This window comes from Lemur catta, chromosome 14 (genome assembly GCF_020740605.2).
Source record: "Lemur catta isolate mLemCat1 chromosome 14, mLemCat1.pri, whole genome shotgun sequence".
In the NCBI taxonomy this organism is placed as follows: Eukaryota; Metazoa; Chordata; class Mammalia; order Primates; family Lemuridae; genus Lemur; species Lemur catta.
In genome coordinates this window covers 62,604,206-62,618,498 of record NC_059141.1, presented here as the reverse complement: position 1 = coordinate 62,618,498, position 14,293 = coordinate 62,604,206, and the positions used below count along the sequence as shown (strand labels likewise).

The following is a 14,293-nucleotide window of genomic DNA, read 5'->3' as shown; positions in this document are numbered from 1 at the left end:
GGCTTGCCAAGACCATGTATGGTAGTGGCTGGGGATAGAGTCAGGATCGGAACTCAGGCCTTCTGTATCCCAAACCAAGGGTCCTGAAATGAGGCCTAGAAAGAGCTGGATTTCTGGTCAGAACAGCCTGTGATCCAGTTCCAACATTGCTGCTTACTGCTGTGTGACCTTGGGAAGCTTGCTGAACTTCTCTGAGCCTCCACTTTCTTGGTTGTAATATTAGGGTAATAATAACACTCTACTTGAGGTTTTTATGAGGATTCCAGGAGATGCTATATACACACTTTCTGGCTCAGAATAGGGAGTTATTGGTCTGTTGTCAGGTGCTGGCTAGAAAAAAATAGCAAGTTTTTCTGGCAACACTGAGCTTTTTCAGGCAGACATTTTAACGGAGACCTAGAGTCATCCTAGGAACATGACCTTATGCTGGTAAAAGCCACGCTAGAGTTTGGCCAAGTCTCTTAGCGCAGGGGTTTGGATGGAGTTGTTATGTATGTGCAGAGAGTTCTGCAGTTGTCAGTATATTGATGTCATTTGCCCATTTAAAAAATTTGAAAACCCTTTTCTCCCTGTGTAATAATGAGATAGTGAGGACACTGACCTTTTAAAATCACTTATGTTGCAAATATTTTTCTCAGTGTTGTTTTTTCTTAATTTTGGTTTTGGCATTTTCAGATGTACAGAAGATTAACATTTTTATTAACCCTATCTATCAATCTTGTTTTTATTTAGTATTTGTTTCATGCTTAGAAAGATCTGTGCTGCTACAAGCTTATAAAAGAATCAGCATTGTTTTATACATCTTTCACGATTTTATTTCTTTACATCTAGTTTTCCTTCACTTTAGAGGGTGGTGTGATACAGGGCTCTAACTTCATTCTCTGCCAAATGGTCCGCCAGTTGTCCTGATATTATTTATTGTGTAATCTATCCTCTCCCTCCTCACTGGACTTGCTGCCTTGATGGGATTCTTACTTTCTACTCACTTCTGGGTCTCTCTTTGTGGATTTTTCTTCTCTGATTTATTATTCCTGAGCCAGACTTAATTGTTTAATGATTATAGATTTAAAATAAATTTTAACATCTGTTAAGGACAGAACCCTAACATTACTCTTCACTTACAAAATGTCCCTTGTCTAATGATACCCATTTTTTTCTGCCAGGGAAACTTTTGAATTATTTTGTCACTGTCCTCCCCACCCCCAACAACACAGTAATTTTCATTGATATTGGAGATTTTTACAACATCGAATCACTGAATCTTCTTGTTCAGGAATGTGGTATGTTTCTCCTGTTATTTAGAGCTTCTTTTTGTCTTTGTTAAAAATTTTTTTAACACTGTAAATGCACTGGCCACATAATCACAAACATTTTCAATCATTTATAAATACCTATGTGCTATTATTTTGGACCTTGGTAAAATTTATTTTCCTTAAAGGCTCCACATTTATTTTTTAGTTAAACCTTATATTTAATACTTTTTGTTGCTATTGTGAATGAGATTGTCCCCATTATTTTTAGACCCATTGCAATTGCTAGTTATATATTTGTATTGTTATTGATGTCCTTATCTAACTTTCCCATGAGTTGTAATTTTCTTAGGAGAGTCTTTTGAGTTTTTAAGTGAAGCAATATTTAGTCTTCAAACATTTTATTTATTTAGAAAAATTTCAAACATGCAGAAAAAGTGAAAGAAAAATAAAAGGAACACTCATACATTCTCCATTTAAATTCACTAATGTTAATATTTTACCACATTTGTGTTCTGTCTCTATTTATCTATTTATATACACACACATGTATACTTTGATGTCGCTATGATTTTACTAAACAATTTGAAAGGAAGTTGCAGACATCACCCAGGGGTTAGCAAATTCTTTTCTGTAAAGTCCAGATAGTAAATATTTTAGGCTGCAAGAGCCACACTGTCTTTGTCACGACTATTCAACTCTGCCACTGTGGCTCAACAGCGGCCGTGGACAGTATAGAAATGAAAGGGTGTGGCCGTGTTCCAGTAGGACTATAGACATCTGCCAGATTTGGCCTGGGAGCCTGGGTTTGTGGACTCCTAATAAAACCCTAAGTAGTTCAGTATGCATCTCCCATGAGGAAGGACGTTTCCCTGCATGGCAGAATAATCACTGTCACACCTATTGAACAATAATTCCATAATAATATTTCAAATCCAGATATTTAGTTTACACTGCTGGATTTTGCATGTGATTATTTAAGTCTGCTGGGGAGGAAAATTCTTTTTCTGTATCTCTAACAGTGAGAGTCACCTGTTCTAATTTCTGGCCTCCCTCTTCCCCAGACAGGGGCTGAGCCCCAGGTGCTGGAAGGGCGGCTCCATGGAGCTGGGGGCCTGGGGCTCTGTTCACAAGCAGACCGTGGAGGGATTGAGTTGCAGTGGAGATTTGCTGGTTGATGGCTTTCTTGAGAACCTCAGTGACGGGGGGGGGGGGGGGGGGGGGGGGGGGGGGGGGGGTGAGAAACTGTGGGACGCTCTGTGCCAGGGCTCACAGGGGCCCACTAAGGCCATCTGGTCAGGCTCTAGGTTTACTGAGGGACTCAAACAATTTGGGTAGTATTTTGGTTTTTTTTTCCGGTTCAAAAATTAATTTGCTAAATGTGATTGTTTAAGCTCTATTAGCAATAGTAATCCTGATTTGATATGTCTTCATTTCTGGGAGCCTCAGGCATGTGAGTCACGTCAGAGAGGCCCTGGAGGGGCTCATTAGGGCTGTTTCTGTCAGTAACATCAGATCAAGGACGCTGGAGTTGAATAGTCTGGGTTTATGAGCTGGGATATTTTTTGTTAGATCTGCCTTTTGTTTTGTTGAGCTCCTCATCACAGGAAATAGTTAAGCATAGGCTGAAACATGTCTCCAAAGGTTTCTGTGGTAAATTAAATGTGGCTGGTGGCAAATTCTTTGCCCCTTCCTCCTTTGAGAGTTGGGGGTCTATTTCCCCACCCTTGAGTCTATGCCAGCCTTGTGACGAGCTTTGACATATAGAATGCAGCAGAAATGACTCCTGTAACTCTTACGGAAAGGCTATAAGAGATTTGCAGCTTCTACTTTTACCTCTCTTGCAATGCTCCCCATGCTTGGAAGCTGCCCCAGAAGAAAACCTATTACCCCAGACTGCCATACTGGAAGGAATCCCATGCAACCATGCAGAGAGGAAGGGGCTAAGTGGAGGGACACCAAGGCACCAGACAATGAGTGAAGGCTTCTGGGTTCTGCAAGCCCATCCCAGTGAATGACTCCAACCAAGTGATTGACCTCAGCTGATACCATGTGGAGCGGAAGAGCCAACCAGCCAAGCCCTGCCTGAATTATCAACCTATAGAATCATAAGCTAATAAAACGGTTATTGTTTTAAGCCATTCAATTTTCTGGTAGTTAGTTACTCAGCAATAGATAACCCAAAATAGCTTTACCAAAAGGATTTATGCATCTAAACTAATCTAAGAGATTAGCTTAGATAACTTTTATTGTGTCTTTCAACACCAAAATTCTAACATTCTATGAGTCTTGCATGTAGGAACTTACCAACAACCTTCATTTAATACTTTCATTCTTTCTGAGACTCTATGAGGACGTTGTTTGTTGGGGCGGGAAGGAGAGAAAGTATAAACTCCCTGATCTCAAAAAGCTCACACAGTGCCAGGAGAGGGAAAGACAATTCCATAGGCAACCCTAAGCCCCAGCCACACCAAAGGTCCTATAGTGGGGAACAAAAGAGTATCTTTGTGAGTCTGAGCATGAGCAAAGGCAGGAGAAGCGAAAGGAAATACATAGAACAATGAATGGTCTGCCAGAGGGAGAGAAAAAAAGCCCACCCACAATGGGCAGAACCAGATGTAAACTTGGAAAGGCAGGTTGTGGAGTCCTTAAATGCTATGTTAAGGGGGTGGACTGTCCTCCGTGGGCAGAGCAGGATCTTGATACAAAGAGGGGCATGACTGGATCAAGTTTTAGGAGCATAACTGGTGCCAATGGTGTGATTCAAGTGATGAAAGCTTGTGGGCAGGGAGGCCAGGTGGGAGTTTTTGCAATGATCAAGGTGTGAAATGACAAGGGTCTGGACAGAGTGTGTGACAATGGCGAAGGAGAGAAGGGATGTACATAGAGAAAAGGTGGTGATGAAATCAACAGGGCTTGGCATCAATTAGATGTTGAGATGAGGGAAAGCAAAGAGCAAAGGTGTCAGAGTCCCAGGCCAAGGGAAGGGGGGAGGGTGCACCCTCCTGCCATGAGGAGCTGGAGAGGAGGTAAAGGCTTGCAGGAAGGTGGAGGTGCTTGGATTAACTACGCTGAGGAGGGAGAGGGGTGGAGGCTGGAGGAAAGAAAAGAACCAGGGTGAGAAGCCTGGTGCCGGAGGGAGGTGGGTGGGCTCACTTCGGGCCACTTGTGTTGTGGATATAGGCAGCTTCTGCTAATTTTCTGGGTCATAGAAAAGGTAACATTGACAATTCCTTTTAGAAAATGGAAAAAAAAAAAAAAATCCCAGAATCTTTGTGTAGGATTACAGAGGGAACTTTAAGATAAAAGATAGAGACAGCTGGAAACCTGTTTTTTAAAACCATTCTGCTGTGGCTGGTGCCATTTGAATGTAATTTACATGCATATAAAAGTGCTTCTGTAGGAAAAAAACAGATCATGAGGCCAGATAAAATTTGCATTTTTTTCCCTCCTGTTTTCTTACTCCCAAGACAGATTCTAGATGTGTCTTCCTCTGCGCAAGACCACTGAACAAGGATCCTGCTCTCTCCCTCTCCCTGGGGTCCTGTGACCCTCTTTCTCCACTTCCAAGGTGAATGCTTGAAGAGAAAAAAGGAATGAAGGAAGAATCTATTATGTAGATGTCCCTGGGTAGGTGGAAGAAAGATTGATCTTGTCTTATCTCCGTTCTGCACCTGGGAAGATAACTTGTAATCATTAGTGTGGAATCGAACAGACTTTAGTTTTAGGAGCTAGACTTAGCCTGCAGACCTGAAGTTATAATTTGCATGTCCTTGTTTATGGGAGGCCCACAAGGAATTTCCTTATGGATGATTTGTGGGGAAGTCCTTGTAGGTGCCTGAGGCTTTTTACCTTTCTGTGATCTGGCTAATGCCTAATGTTAATAACATTTATTCATTTGAGAAAGGGTGTTGCATGACTCAGCCTCCAGGCTTGACCTTCCTTTATGCATAAGGAGCATAAGGAGTTGGGGGTGGTCCTGAGATTTTCGTGTCCTGGAAGGGTCATCTGGGCCATCTCCATTCCCTCCCCCAGGTGCCTGGACAGTGGCCAGCCTCTCCACTCCACAAGGGCTCTCTTGTCACGATCTCCCATCACATCCTGTGGCACATCCAGAAGTCTCTTGTGGCTTCTGTGTCCTTATCTTTTGTGATGTCTCAGCAGCTTCAGCTCAGTTTACCACTCCCTTTTCCTTGAAATACTTTCTTTTCTTGGCTGTCCCCAGACTTGTTCCTTCCAGGTTTTTATCCTACCCCTTGGCCTTCCTCCCCTTCTCTGGCTCCAGCTCTTTCTCTCAACTTCTAAATGGTGGAGTGACCCCACACCCTGGTTGCTTACCCTTAATTGACTCTGTTTCTCTCAGTGACATCATTAAGTCCCATGGCTGAGCAACAACGTGTGTAGCAGATGATCTCTCGGTCGATATCTTCAGCCTGAAGCCCTAGGCTCTTGCATCCCCCTGCCTATAGCAGAGGGTGGCATTTCACACTCATCCAAAATAACATTTTGACTTTTTTTCACTCCAGCTGCAGTGGATAATTCCATACTCAAAAATGCCCACATGTTTTGCAACACTGGGGACTTTGCCCTGGTGGTTCCCTCTGCCTGGAAACTTGCTGTCCCTGATTGTCACTGGGCTGCCTCCTGCTTATTGTTCTGGTCTCAGATTACATCACGGCTTCTGAGAGGGCTTCTGGTCACACAGCCTAAAGGAGCCTCCTAGACTGTCACTTACACTGTTTTAATTCTTCGTATACTCTTTATTATTTTGTGATGTTTCTTGATTTCTAATTTATTTGCTCAGTGTTTCCCCCAACTGGGAGGCAAGCTCTGAGAGCATACATAATTGCTGAACAATTAGAAAAAGCCACTTAACTTCTTTAGCCCTTAATTCCCAACTCTTAGAGAGTGGGTCATAAGGAAGTTGGAATTTTGTCTGCCTTTTAAAAGATTAAAAAGTTGATCATCAGATTAGAGAAAAGTTCTCCATTAAGCCATGTCAGAAGCAACAAAAATCTTGTCATCTTTAAAGTGAGGGATTAAAAATTCACAGTTACCTCCCCTTTCCCCCTGTTGATCCATTAAAATAGTATCAAAGGACTGAAAAAGTTGTAAACCGTAAGGACTGGAAGACAGAGAGGAGGGAGAATAGGCGATGTTCAGAGGTGTTTGGGAGCTGGAAGACACAGGGAGCTGGAAGACACAGGGAGCGTGGTGAGGGTCCAGTGGGGGCCTGCAGGGAGTGTCACCGAAAACCCAGCACTTGTCCTTGAGGCTGCATCAGAAGAATGAGAACAAGCATTTTGGGGAGGAGGAAAGAGAAATTTTATTACTTTGCCAGCAAAGGAGGAAAAACAGTAGACCTTCTTGTCTCAAAATCCACATTTCCTGAACCTAAGCAGAAACACAGAGCTTTTAAAGGGAGGGTCCCTCAGTTCTAGGCTACTGTGGGTAACTATTCTAATCGTCCCACCTCTGCCAATGACAAAGCCTGTGAACTCTGCCAGCCGCCCACCCGGGGGGCTGGTGCCACCTGGGATGGCTGAGTTATCTCTTTTAACAAAGGACTTGACCTGTCTCAAGGATGCAGGCCAGGCTGCAGTTCCCAAAAAGTGTGGGGAAGTTTTAAAGAGACAGAAAATATATTTTTTCTTCAGGCCTTTCCTTCTGTTACTTATTCCGCACCCTCAGTTCTACCCTTCCATATCTGTGGGACGAGGGGATGCTACTCTGTTACAGGAGCAGCTGGGCGCAGTGAGGCAGCTCAGCCCAGAACCCCCCAAAGCCTAGGACTTGGAGGCACCGGGTACCGCGGGGGATGGGGCTGAGAAGGTGGGAGTGGCTGGGCCCGAATGTCTCCCTTTTCCCCCATTTCTTCCAGACTACTCTGTCCCTCCCTCTGACCAGAAGGAGATGGGAAGTTGAAAGGAAAAGGTTCAGGGCTCAGCTTATCAGCAGAGCAGAGAAGGCAGGAGAAGGGCAGGTGGGAAACGGGGATCGAGTAAAAGTCTGAACTCTGAATGGTGGGACCTGCAGCCAGGGTTGCCCCTCTGGTGTACGGGGTTGGCAAACATTTTTTGTGGGGTCTTTGTCTATATTGGAGATTTGAGCCACATAAAATCAGCCTGTTAGCACTATTCTGATGACCCGATCTCATGTGATCCTGTGATAAAAATGCTGTTCTGGCCAGCAGGAATCATCTGCCTGCCAGGCCACCCTCTTGGGACCGGGGTCCACCCACTGGGCTCCAGGATGACTCTGTAAATATGAATCCTGGGGTTCCTTGGGGCATCTGGTCAACCCCCATCATGGATGCAAAGGCCAGGGAGCACCCTGAAGGGAAGAAAGGGGGGCCAGGGCTCACACAGGACCTGGCCTGGCCATGGGGGACCTTACCTGGACAGCACTGCCTGCCCCTACCGTCCTGGGGGGACTATTTCTGGCCAGTCCTCAGGGGAAACTTGAGGAGGAAATTTACAAAGAGGGCACTTTAAAACATGTGTTCCCATGCAGCATGGGGCCCAGGCCAGGGACCCTGCTTGATCGGGCAGTCTCCCCACCGACTCCTGGAATGTCGGTGCTCAGACATCACTCAGGAGGGATGGAGGAGCAGGCACAGAATAAGCTCAGAGCAAGGACCTCTAGAGGCTGACACCTGAGGGTCCCTCAGTGAAATGGCTGGTTTCTCAGACGATTGCCCTTGAGTGACGCCCACCTGTCAGTGAAGCCCGGAGCACACCCTCCGAGCCTCCTGTTCACACGTGTACTTCTTCTCTCTTGAGTACAGTCTGAGGAAAACCTTCCACATGAACGACAAGCACCAAATCAAACAAACTTAAAACCATGCAATCACAGGGGAAGAAAAAGCTCTAAAATCCTGAGAGAGAGGATTTATTGCATTCATAAAACAAGTATAAGATACAATGAAGAGTCAGGGACAGCCAAAGAAGAAGAAAGCTTGGAAATTGCAAATGCAATGGCTGAAATAAAAAATTCAGCAGGTTTGGAAGATAAAGTCAGTGAAATCAACCAGGAAGCAGAGCAAAGAAGACAAGTGTTGGAAAGCAAGAGAGAAACGGCAAGGCTGTTAGGGGATCGAATCGAGAAGACCAGCATTTAACAAATCGGAATTCTATAAAGAAAAATGAGAAATGAAAGGAGAAGAAATTATCAGGAAATCCTAAGCAAAGATGTATTAAACTGGAAAGACAAGAGACTCTAAATTGAAATACGCTGGAGTGTCCAACATGATCAATGAAAGAAAACGCCCTCCAAGACCCATCCTTTAAAAATGTTCAGAACATCAGTGTTAAAGGGACCCTAAAGGCTTCCAGGGCGGAAAATGAAAGGCTTGTGCAGAAGGATGAGAAGGAGAGTGGCAGTGTTGGATGCTAGAAGACAAGGAAGTCTTCACGATTCTGTAGGAAAATGATTTTTCATCAAATTCTATGCTCAGCTAAATTAACAATTACATGTGAAAGTAGCATATAGATATTTTTAGACGAGTGAAGACTCAGAAAGTGTCTCTGTGCATCCTTACCTGAGAAACATTGTAAGATATGTCGCTGCAAAATGAGGGCACGGCCAAGACAGAAGCAGGGGCCCCGACTCAAGGAAGGCTGGCCGTGGGGCTTGGTAGGGTGGATGCAGAAGAGCTGTAGGTAGCAATCAGCTCAGGTTGGAGAGGAAGGAAAGATGTCACCTGGGGCAGGGGTATCCCTTGGAAAAAGATAAATATTGTATCATCTGTTATAAGAAAAAAATCACTTGGGTAAACACAGAAAAAATTTACTACAGCTGAGAGAAGTTTGGGAAAATCTGATATTCAGCTTCAAGATAAAACAATTATTAACCTGGGAAAAAACAGAAGAAATTATTGGAAAGAAAAATCTGTCATATGATCAAATTTTACTGACTGTAAGATGCCATCAATTGTGAAAACATTATTTCACAAAGAAAACCTGTTGCCTATTAAAAAGGCAAGCTGTGCATTGTAAGACACGCTCACATTTCAGAGATGGTAAGAAGTTTAACAATGTACGTCTTGAAATTGGTGAAAATAGCACCCTATTTGACTTTGTCGTGAACTATATGCTGATTATTGATTTAGCCACAAATTGTGATGCAGGTTTATTGTGAGGCTGAGGAGAGGGAAGGTTTGTGTTCACCTCTGTGGGAGGGTACGTGCTAAACACAAAGTGCATGTACGAAGAAAGAAAGGCAGCAGTTAATGTCTAGAATTGGTAAGTCAAGAATTAGCAGCGTTAATCAGAAATATGGATGTAACCACTTGAAGGAACAGCTAACATAGTTGAAAATGGTGGCTCTGGGCACTGGCGTAGGCCGGGTTGGGTTGCGCTGGGGTGAAGTGATTCAGAGAACTGCTGATTTTCGTTTGAAGCCTTGGCTCTTGAGGTATGTGTACCATGTACATGTTACCTGGATGTAAACAAAGGTAGAAGAAGATACACACATGCACATGTGTGCACACAGACACACACACACTTTTTTGGAGCTTAAAAGTGGGTCAGAATGGGAGATTTAGGGTCCCAAGCCTACTATCTCTTTAAAATATCTTATCTAGACTTCAGGTTAAGACTTGATCGTATCCTGCTCAGTTGGCCTCCAGGATGACCAGGCATCCCTCCCAGTTCCTTCCCTCCCTCTACCTGCAAAATGGAAGCCCAGAGTGGCCCAGAGCTCTCTTATCTTTGCAGCTCGCTGCAGCGCGCACACATTGCTCCACAGCCACGTCGCCCAGGGGGAACGACGGCCACCTGACACGCGCAGAGACTGAGGCTGGAGGGGCCACCGCTGCCTGCTCAGCCCGACCTCCTGCAGAAAACCAAAGGCACTTATCCTCTCTCTGAAGTCGGTCACGGTCACCTAATATTCTGTCCCCATGACATTTTAGAGGAAAGAGGAAGAGGAGAGGAAGCGAGGCGAAGAGCAGATTCGCCTCCAGGAAGAGCAGAGGGCGAAGGAGCTCTACTGGACCCTGAAGCAGGCCCAGCTGCACTGCCAAGCCAGCGAGAAGGAGGAGCGCGAGTGGGAAGAGCAGCGTGAGTAGAGCTGGCGGCCGGGACGGGAGGCCGCCCCCGTCTGCCCACCCCCATCCCCACGCTTATTTGCGTGCTCAGCAGTTCAGTGCACTCATGCACCCCGTGCCCCTTTACCTGGGGCCAACCATGTGCATGGCCCTGCTAAGGACCCAGAGGGTAAGGGCTCTACCCTCGAGGAGCTTACCTGCCCATTGGGCAGAGGGATGGGAGATTTCTTATATTAAAAAATAAAATCCTACATTTACTGAGTAGCCAATAATTTCCTGGCTCTGTGCTAAGCCCTGGAGATCCAGAGATGAGGAATCATGGCCTTTATCTTGGAAGAAGTCACTGATGACAGCAGCAGGTAGACACATAGGCTAAGGGCTGTGAGGGAGGATGCAGCACATGCCATTGCAGCCCAGAGTGGCCATCCTGGTGGGCTTCCAGAGGAGGTGTCCTGAAGTGAGTCTTGGTGGTGACACAGGAATAAGTGAGTCACAGAGGCTGGGCAGGGCACTCCAAGTGGAGGCTCCAGCATGTGAAAAGACATGGTGACAACGGAATGTGGCCTGCCTAGGAAGTACGGGATGGCGAAAACTTGGAGAGTGGCAGGGGTGGTGAGAAGTTAGGTGGGAAGGGGAACGTGGAACCGGGTTTGGAGGGTGCTGTTTTACTATGTGCCTGGGATTTGTTTGAATCAGGTGTGGTAAGACATGCAGGCCCAGAAATGATTCTGATGAAGGAAGAAGCTTTTACTCACGATCCCCAGAGATAGAAGGCATGGTACGCCATGCAGGGCCATGCGGGGAATCACCAGGGTTGGTCAGAAGGCAGAGGGGTGGGGGCAAAATGTGGGCAAGAGCTATTATTATGGTTTCCTTGGGAAAGGTAAGGCGAGGCAGGCTTGGGATTCTCTGGCTTGAATAATTTTAGTGGGCTCTGGGGTGTAGGGGTTGGTTCTAGTTTTGTAGCATCTGGCCCTGGGGAGATTAGGGCAGACAGATGCTGGCCTGGAGTGTAAGAGACTGATACAGGAGGTGGTTGGGGGACGTGGGCTTTGGATTGGATGGTTTGCATATAAAGGTGCACTTGCAGGCAAGTCCTTTCCTGTCACTTAGAATTGGCTAGCTCTGGATGGGGCAGTCTCTCCAGAATCAGCAAGCTCTCAGATGTCAAAACATCAGAAACTGGCCGGGTGAGGTGGCTCACGCCTGTAATCCTAGCACTCTGGGAGGCCGAGCCGGGAGGATCGCTCGAGGTCAGGAGTTCAAGACCAGCCTGAGCAAGAGCGAGACCCCATCTCTACTAAAAATAAAAGGAAATGATTTGGACAGCTAAAAAGATATATATATATATACAGAAAAAATTAGCCGGGCATGGTGGTGCATGCCTGTAGTCCCAACTACTCGGGAGACTGAGGCAGGAGGATGGCTTGAGCCCAGGAGTTTGAGGCTGCTGTGAGCTAGGCAGACGCCACGGCACTCTACCCCAGGCAACAGAGTGAGACTCTGTCTCAAAAAAAAAAAAAAAAAAAAATCAGAAACTGCAGAAAATAAAAAGGCATGGTAAATACAGGTGGACAGAGGGGAACTTCTGAAGGTGAGTGACACGATTCTAGCAGGGTTTAGGACTGAAAGCCAGGAGGAGGCACTTGCAATGTACACTTTAGAGACACTTGGAACTAGGGCCACACAGGGAGAACAGAAATGAGAAGTGTCCTCTGCCCGCCACACTCTGGCTCTCAGCATGTCTTAACCTTATGCCAGATTCCTTCAACAGACTTTTCAGGCTACTTAAAAAAAATTGAGATGTAACTTACATACCATAAAACTTGTTCTTTAAAGTGTACAATTCACCAGTTTTTAGTACGCTCACAAAGTTGTGCATCCATCACCAGTGTCTAACTAGAACATTTTGATCACTTCACAACAAAACTCTGGAACCAATGGCTGCTACTCCTCCCTCCATTACATCCCTGGAAACCACTAGTCTAATTTCTGTCCCTATGGATTTGCTTATTTATAGACATTTCATATAAATAGAATCATATATTATGTGGCTTTTTGTGTCTGACTTCTTTCATTTAGCAAGTCTTCAAGGTCCATCCATGAAGTAGCATATATCATTCCTTCATTCCTTTTTGTGGCTGAATAATATTCTAATGTATGCATATACCATATTTTTGCTTATTCGTTTATCAGCTGATGAACATTTGAGTTGTTTTCACTTTTTGGCTATTTTGAATAATGTTGCTCTGCACATTTGTGCACAAACTCAGTTCTTCTGGGTATATACCTAGGAGAGGAATTTCCAGGTCATGTGGTGTCTCACTCCATTTTCTGTTGCTATAGCTGAATATCTGAGACTGGGTAATTTATAAAGAAAAGAAATTCATTTCTTACAGTTCTGGAGGCTGGGAAATCCAAGGTCTAGGAGCCACATCTGTTGAGGGTCTTCTTGCTGGTGGGGACCCTGCAGAGTCCTGAGGCAGAGAAGGACATCACATTGGGAGGGGATGTGCATTGGGCACCAAACTGGCTTTTATAACAGACCCACTCGCTTGATAACTAACCCACTCCTGTGATAACCCATTAATTCATTAACCCAGGAATCCATGAATCCATGAATGGATTAATCCAGAGCCCTTGTGATCCAATCACCTCTTAAAGGCTTCACCTCTTAATACTGTTACACTGGGGATTTTCAGTCTGAGTTTTAGAGGAACAGACATTCAAACCTTGCATATGGTAACAATGTTTAACATTCTGAGTAACTGCCACACTGTTTTCCAAAGTGACTGCACTATTTTATATCTCTACCAGCAATGTGTGAGGGTTCTAATTTCTTCATATCCTTGCAAACACTTGTAATTGTTTGTGTGTTTTTTTTTTTAATTTCAGCTCATCATGGGGGTACATAGGTTCAGGTTATATACATTGTCCATGTCCTGCCAATCCCCCTGAGTCAGAGCCTCAAGCGTGTCCATTCTCCAGACAGTGCGCCTGGCACTCACCATGTAGTCATACCTCCATCCCCTCCCCCCCCACATCCCCGAGTCAGCACCTTCAAGCATGACCATTCCCCAGATGGTGCACAACGCACTCATCATGTAGGCGTACACCCATCCCCTCCCCCCACCCCCCATCTCAGTCTGATATCCAATTGGTATCCTTCCCCGATGTGCATTTAGTGTTTGTGTTTTTTATTATAGCCATTCTAGTGGGTGCGAACTAATATTTCATTGTGGTTTTGATTTGTATTTCCCTAATGACTAATGATGTTCAGCACCTTTTGATGTGCTTTATGGCCATTTGTATATCAATTTTGGAGAAATGTCTCTTCAAGCACTTTGCCCATATTTGAATTTTGTTGTTGTTGAGTTGCAAGAGTTCTTTATATATTCTGGATATTGATCCCTTATCAGAGATATGATTTGCAAGTATTTTCTCCCTTTCTTCGAATTGTCTTTTCACTTTGTTGATAGTGTCCTTTGAAGCACAAAATTTTTAAATTTTGATGAAAAGTCCAATTTATTTATTTTTTGGTTGCTTATGATTTGTGCCATATCTAAAATACATTGCTTAATCCAAGGTTACAGTGGCTTACACCTCTCTTTGTTCTAAGAGATTTATAGTTTTAGCCCTTAAATTTAGGTCTTCTCTCCATTTTCAGTTAATTTTTGTGTGAGGTAGGATTCCTACTTAATTTTTTTAATATGTGGCCATCCAGTTGTCCAAGCACCATTTGTTGAAAAGACTGTACTTTCTCCACTGGATGGTCTTGGCACCCTGTTGAAGATCAATTGACTGAAAATGTAAATGTCTATTTCTGTCCCCTCAATTGTATCCCACTGATTTATTTGTCCATTCTTATGTCAGTACCACACGGTCTTGATTACTATAGTTTTGTAGTATGTTTTGAAATTGGGCAGTATGAGACCTCCACGGTTGTTCTTTTCCAGGATTATTTTGGTTATCCTGGGCCCCTTGTATTTCTGTA

General features: G+C 44.6%; 1 protein-coding gene across 2 annotated transcripts in view; it reads left to right on the top strand.

Annotated features, from left to right (window-relative positions):
• SH2D4B (SH2 domain containing 4B) overlaps positions 1–14,293 on the top strand; it is a 72,547-nt gene that overhangs the window by 26,221 nt on the left and 32,033 nt on the right. For both annotated transcript variants that reach the window (XM_045568445.1, XM_045568444.1), the window contains exon 4: positions 10,165–10,312. In XM_045568445.1, the coding sequence (XP_045424401.1) occupies positions 10,165–10,312 (148 nt within the window). The remainder of the gene's footprint in view (positions 1–10,164; positions 10,313–14,293) is intronic.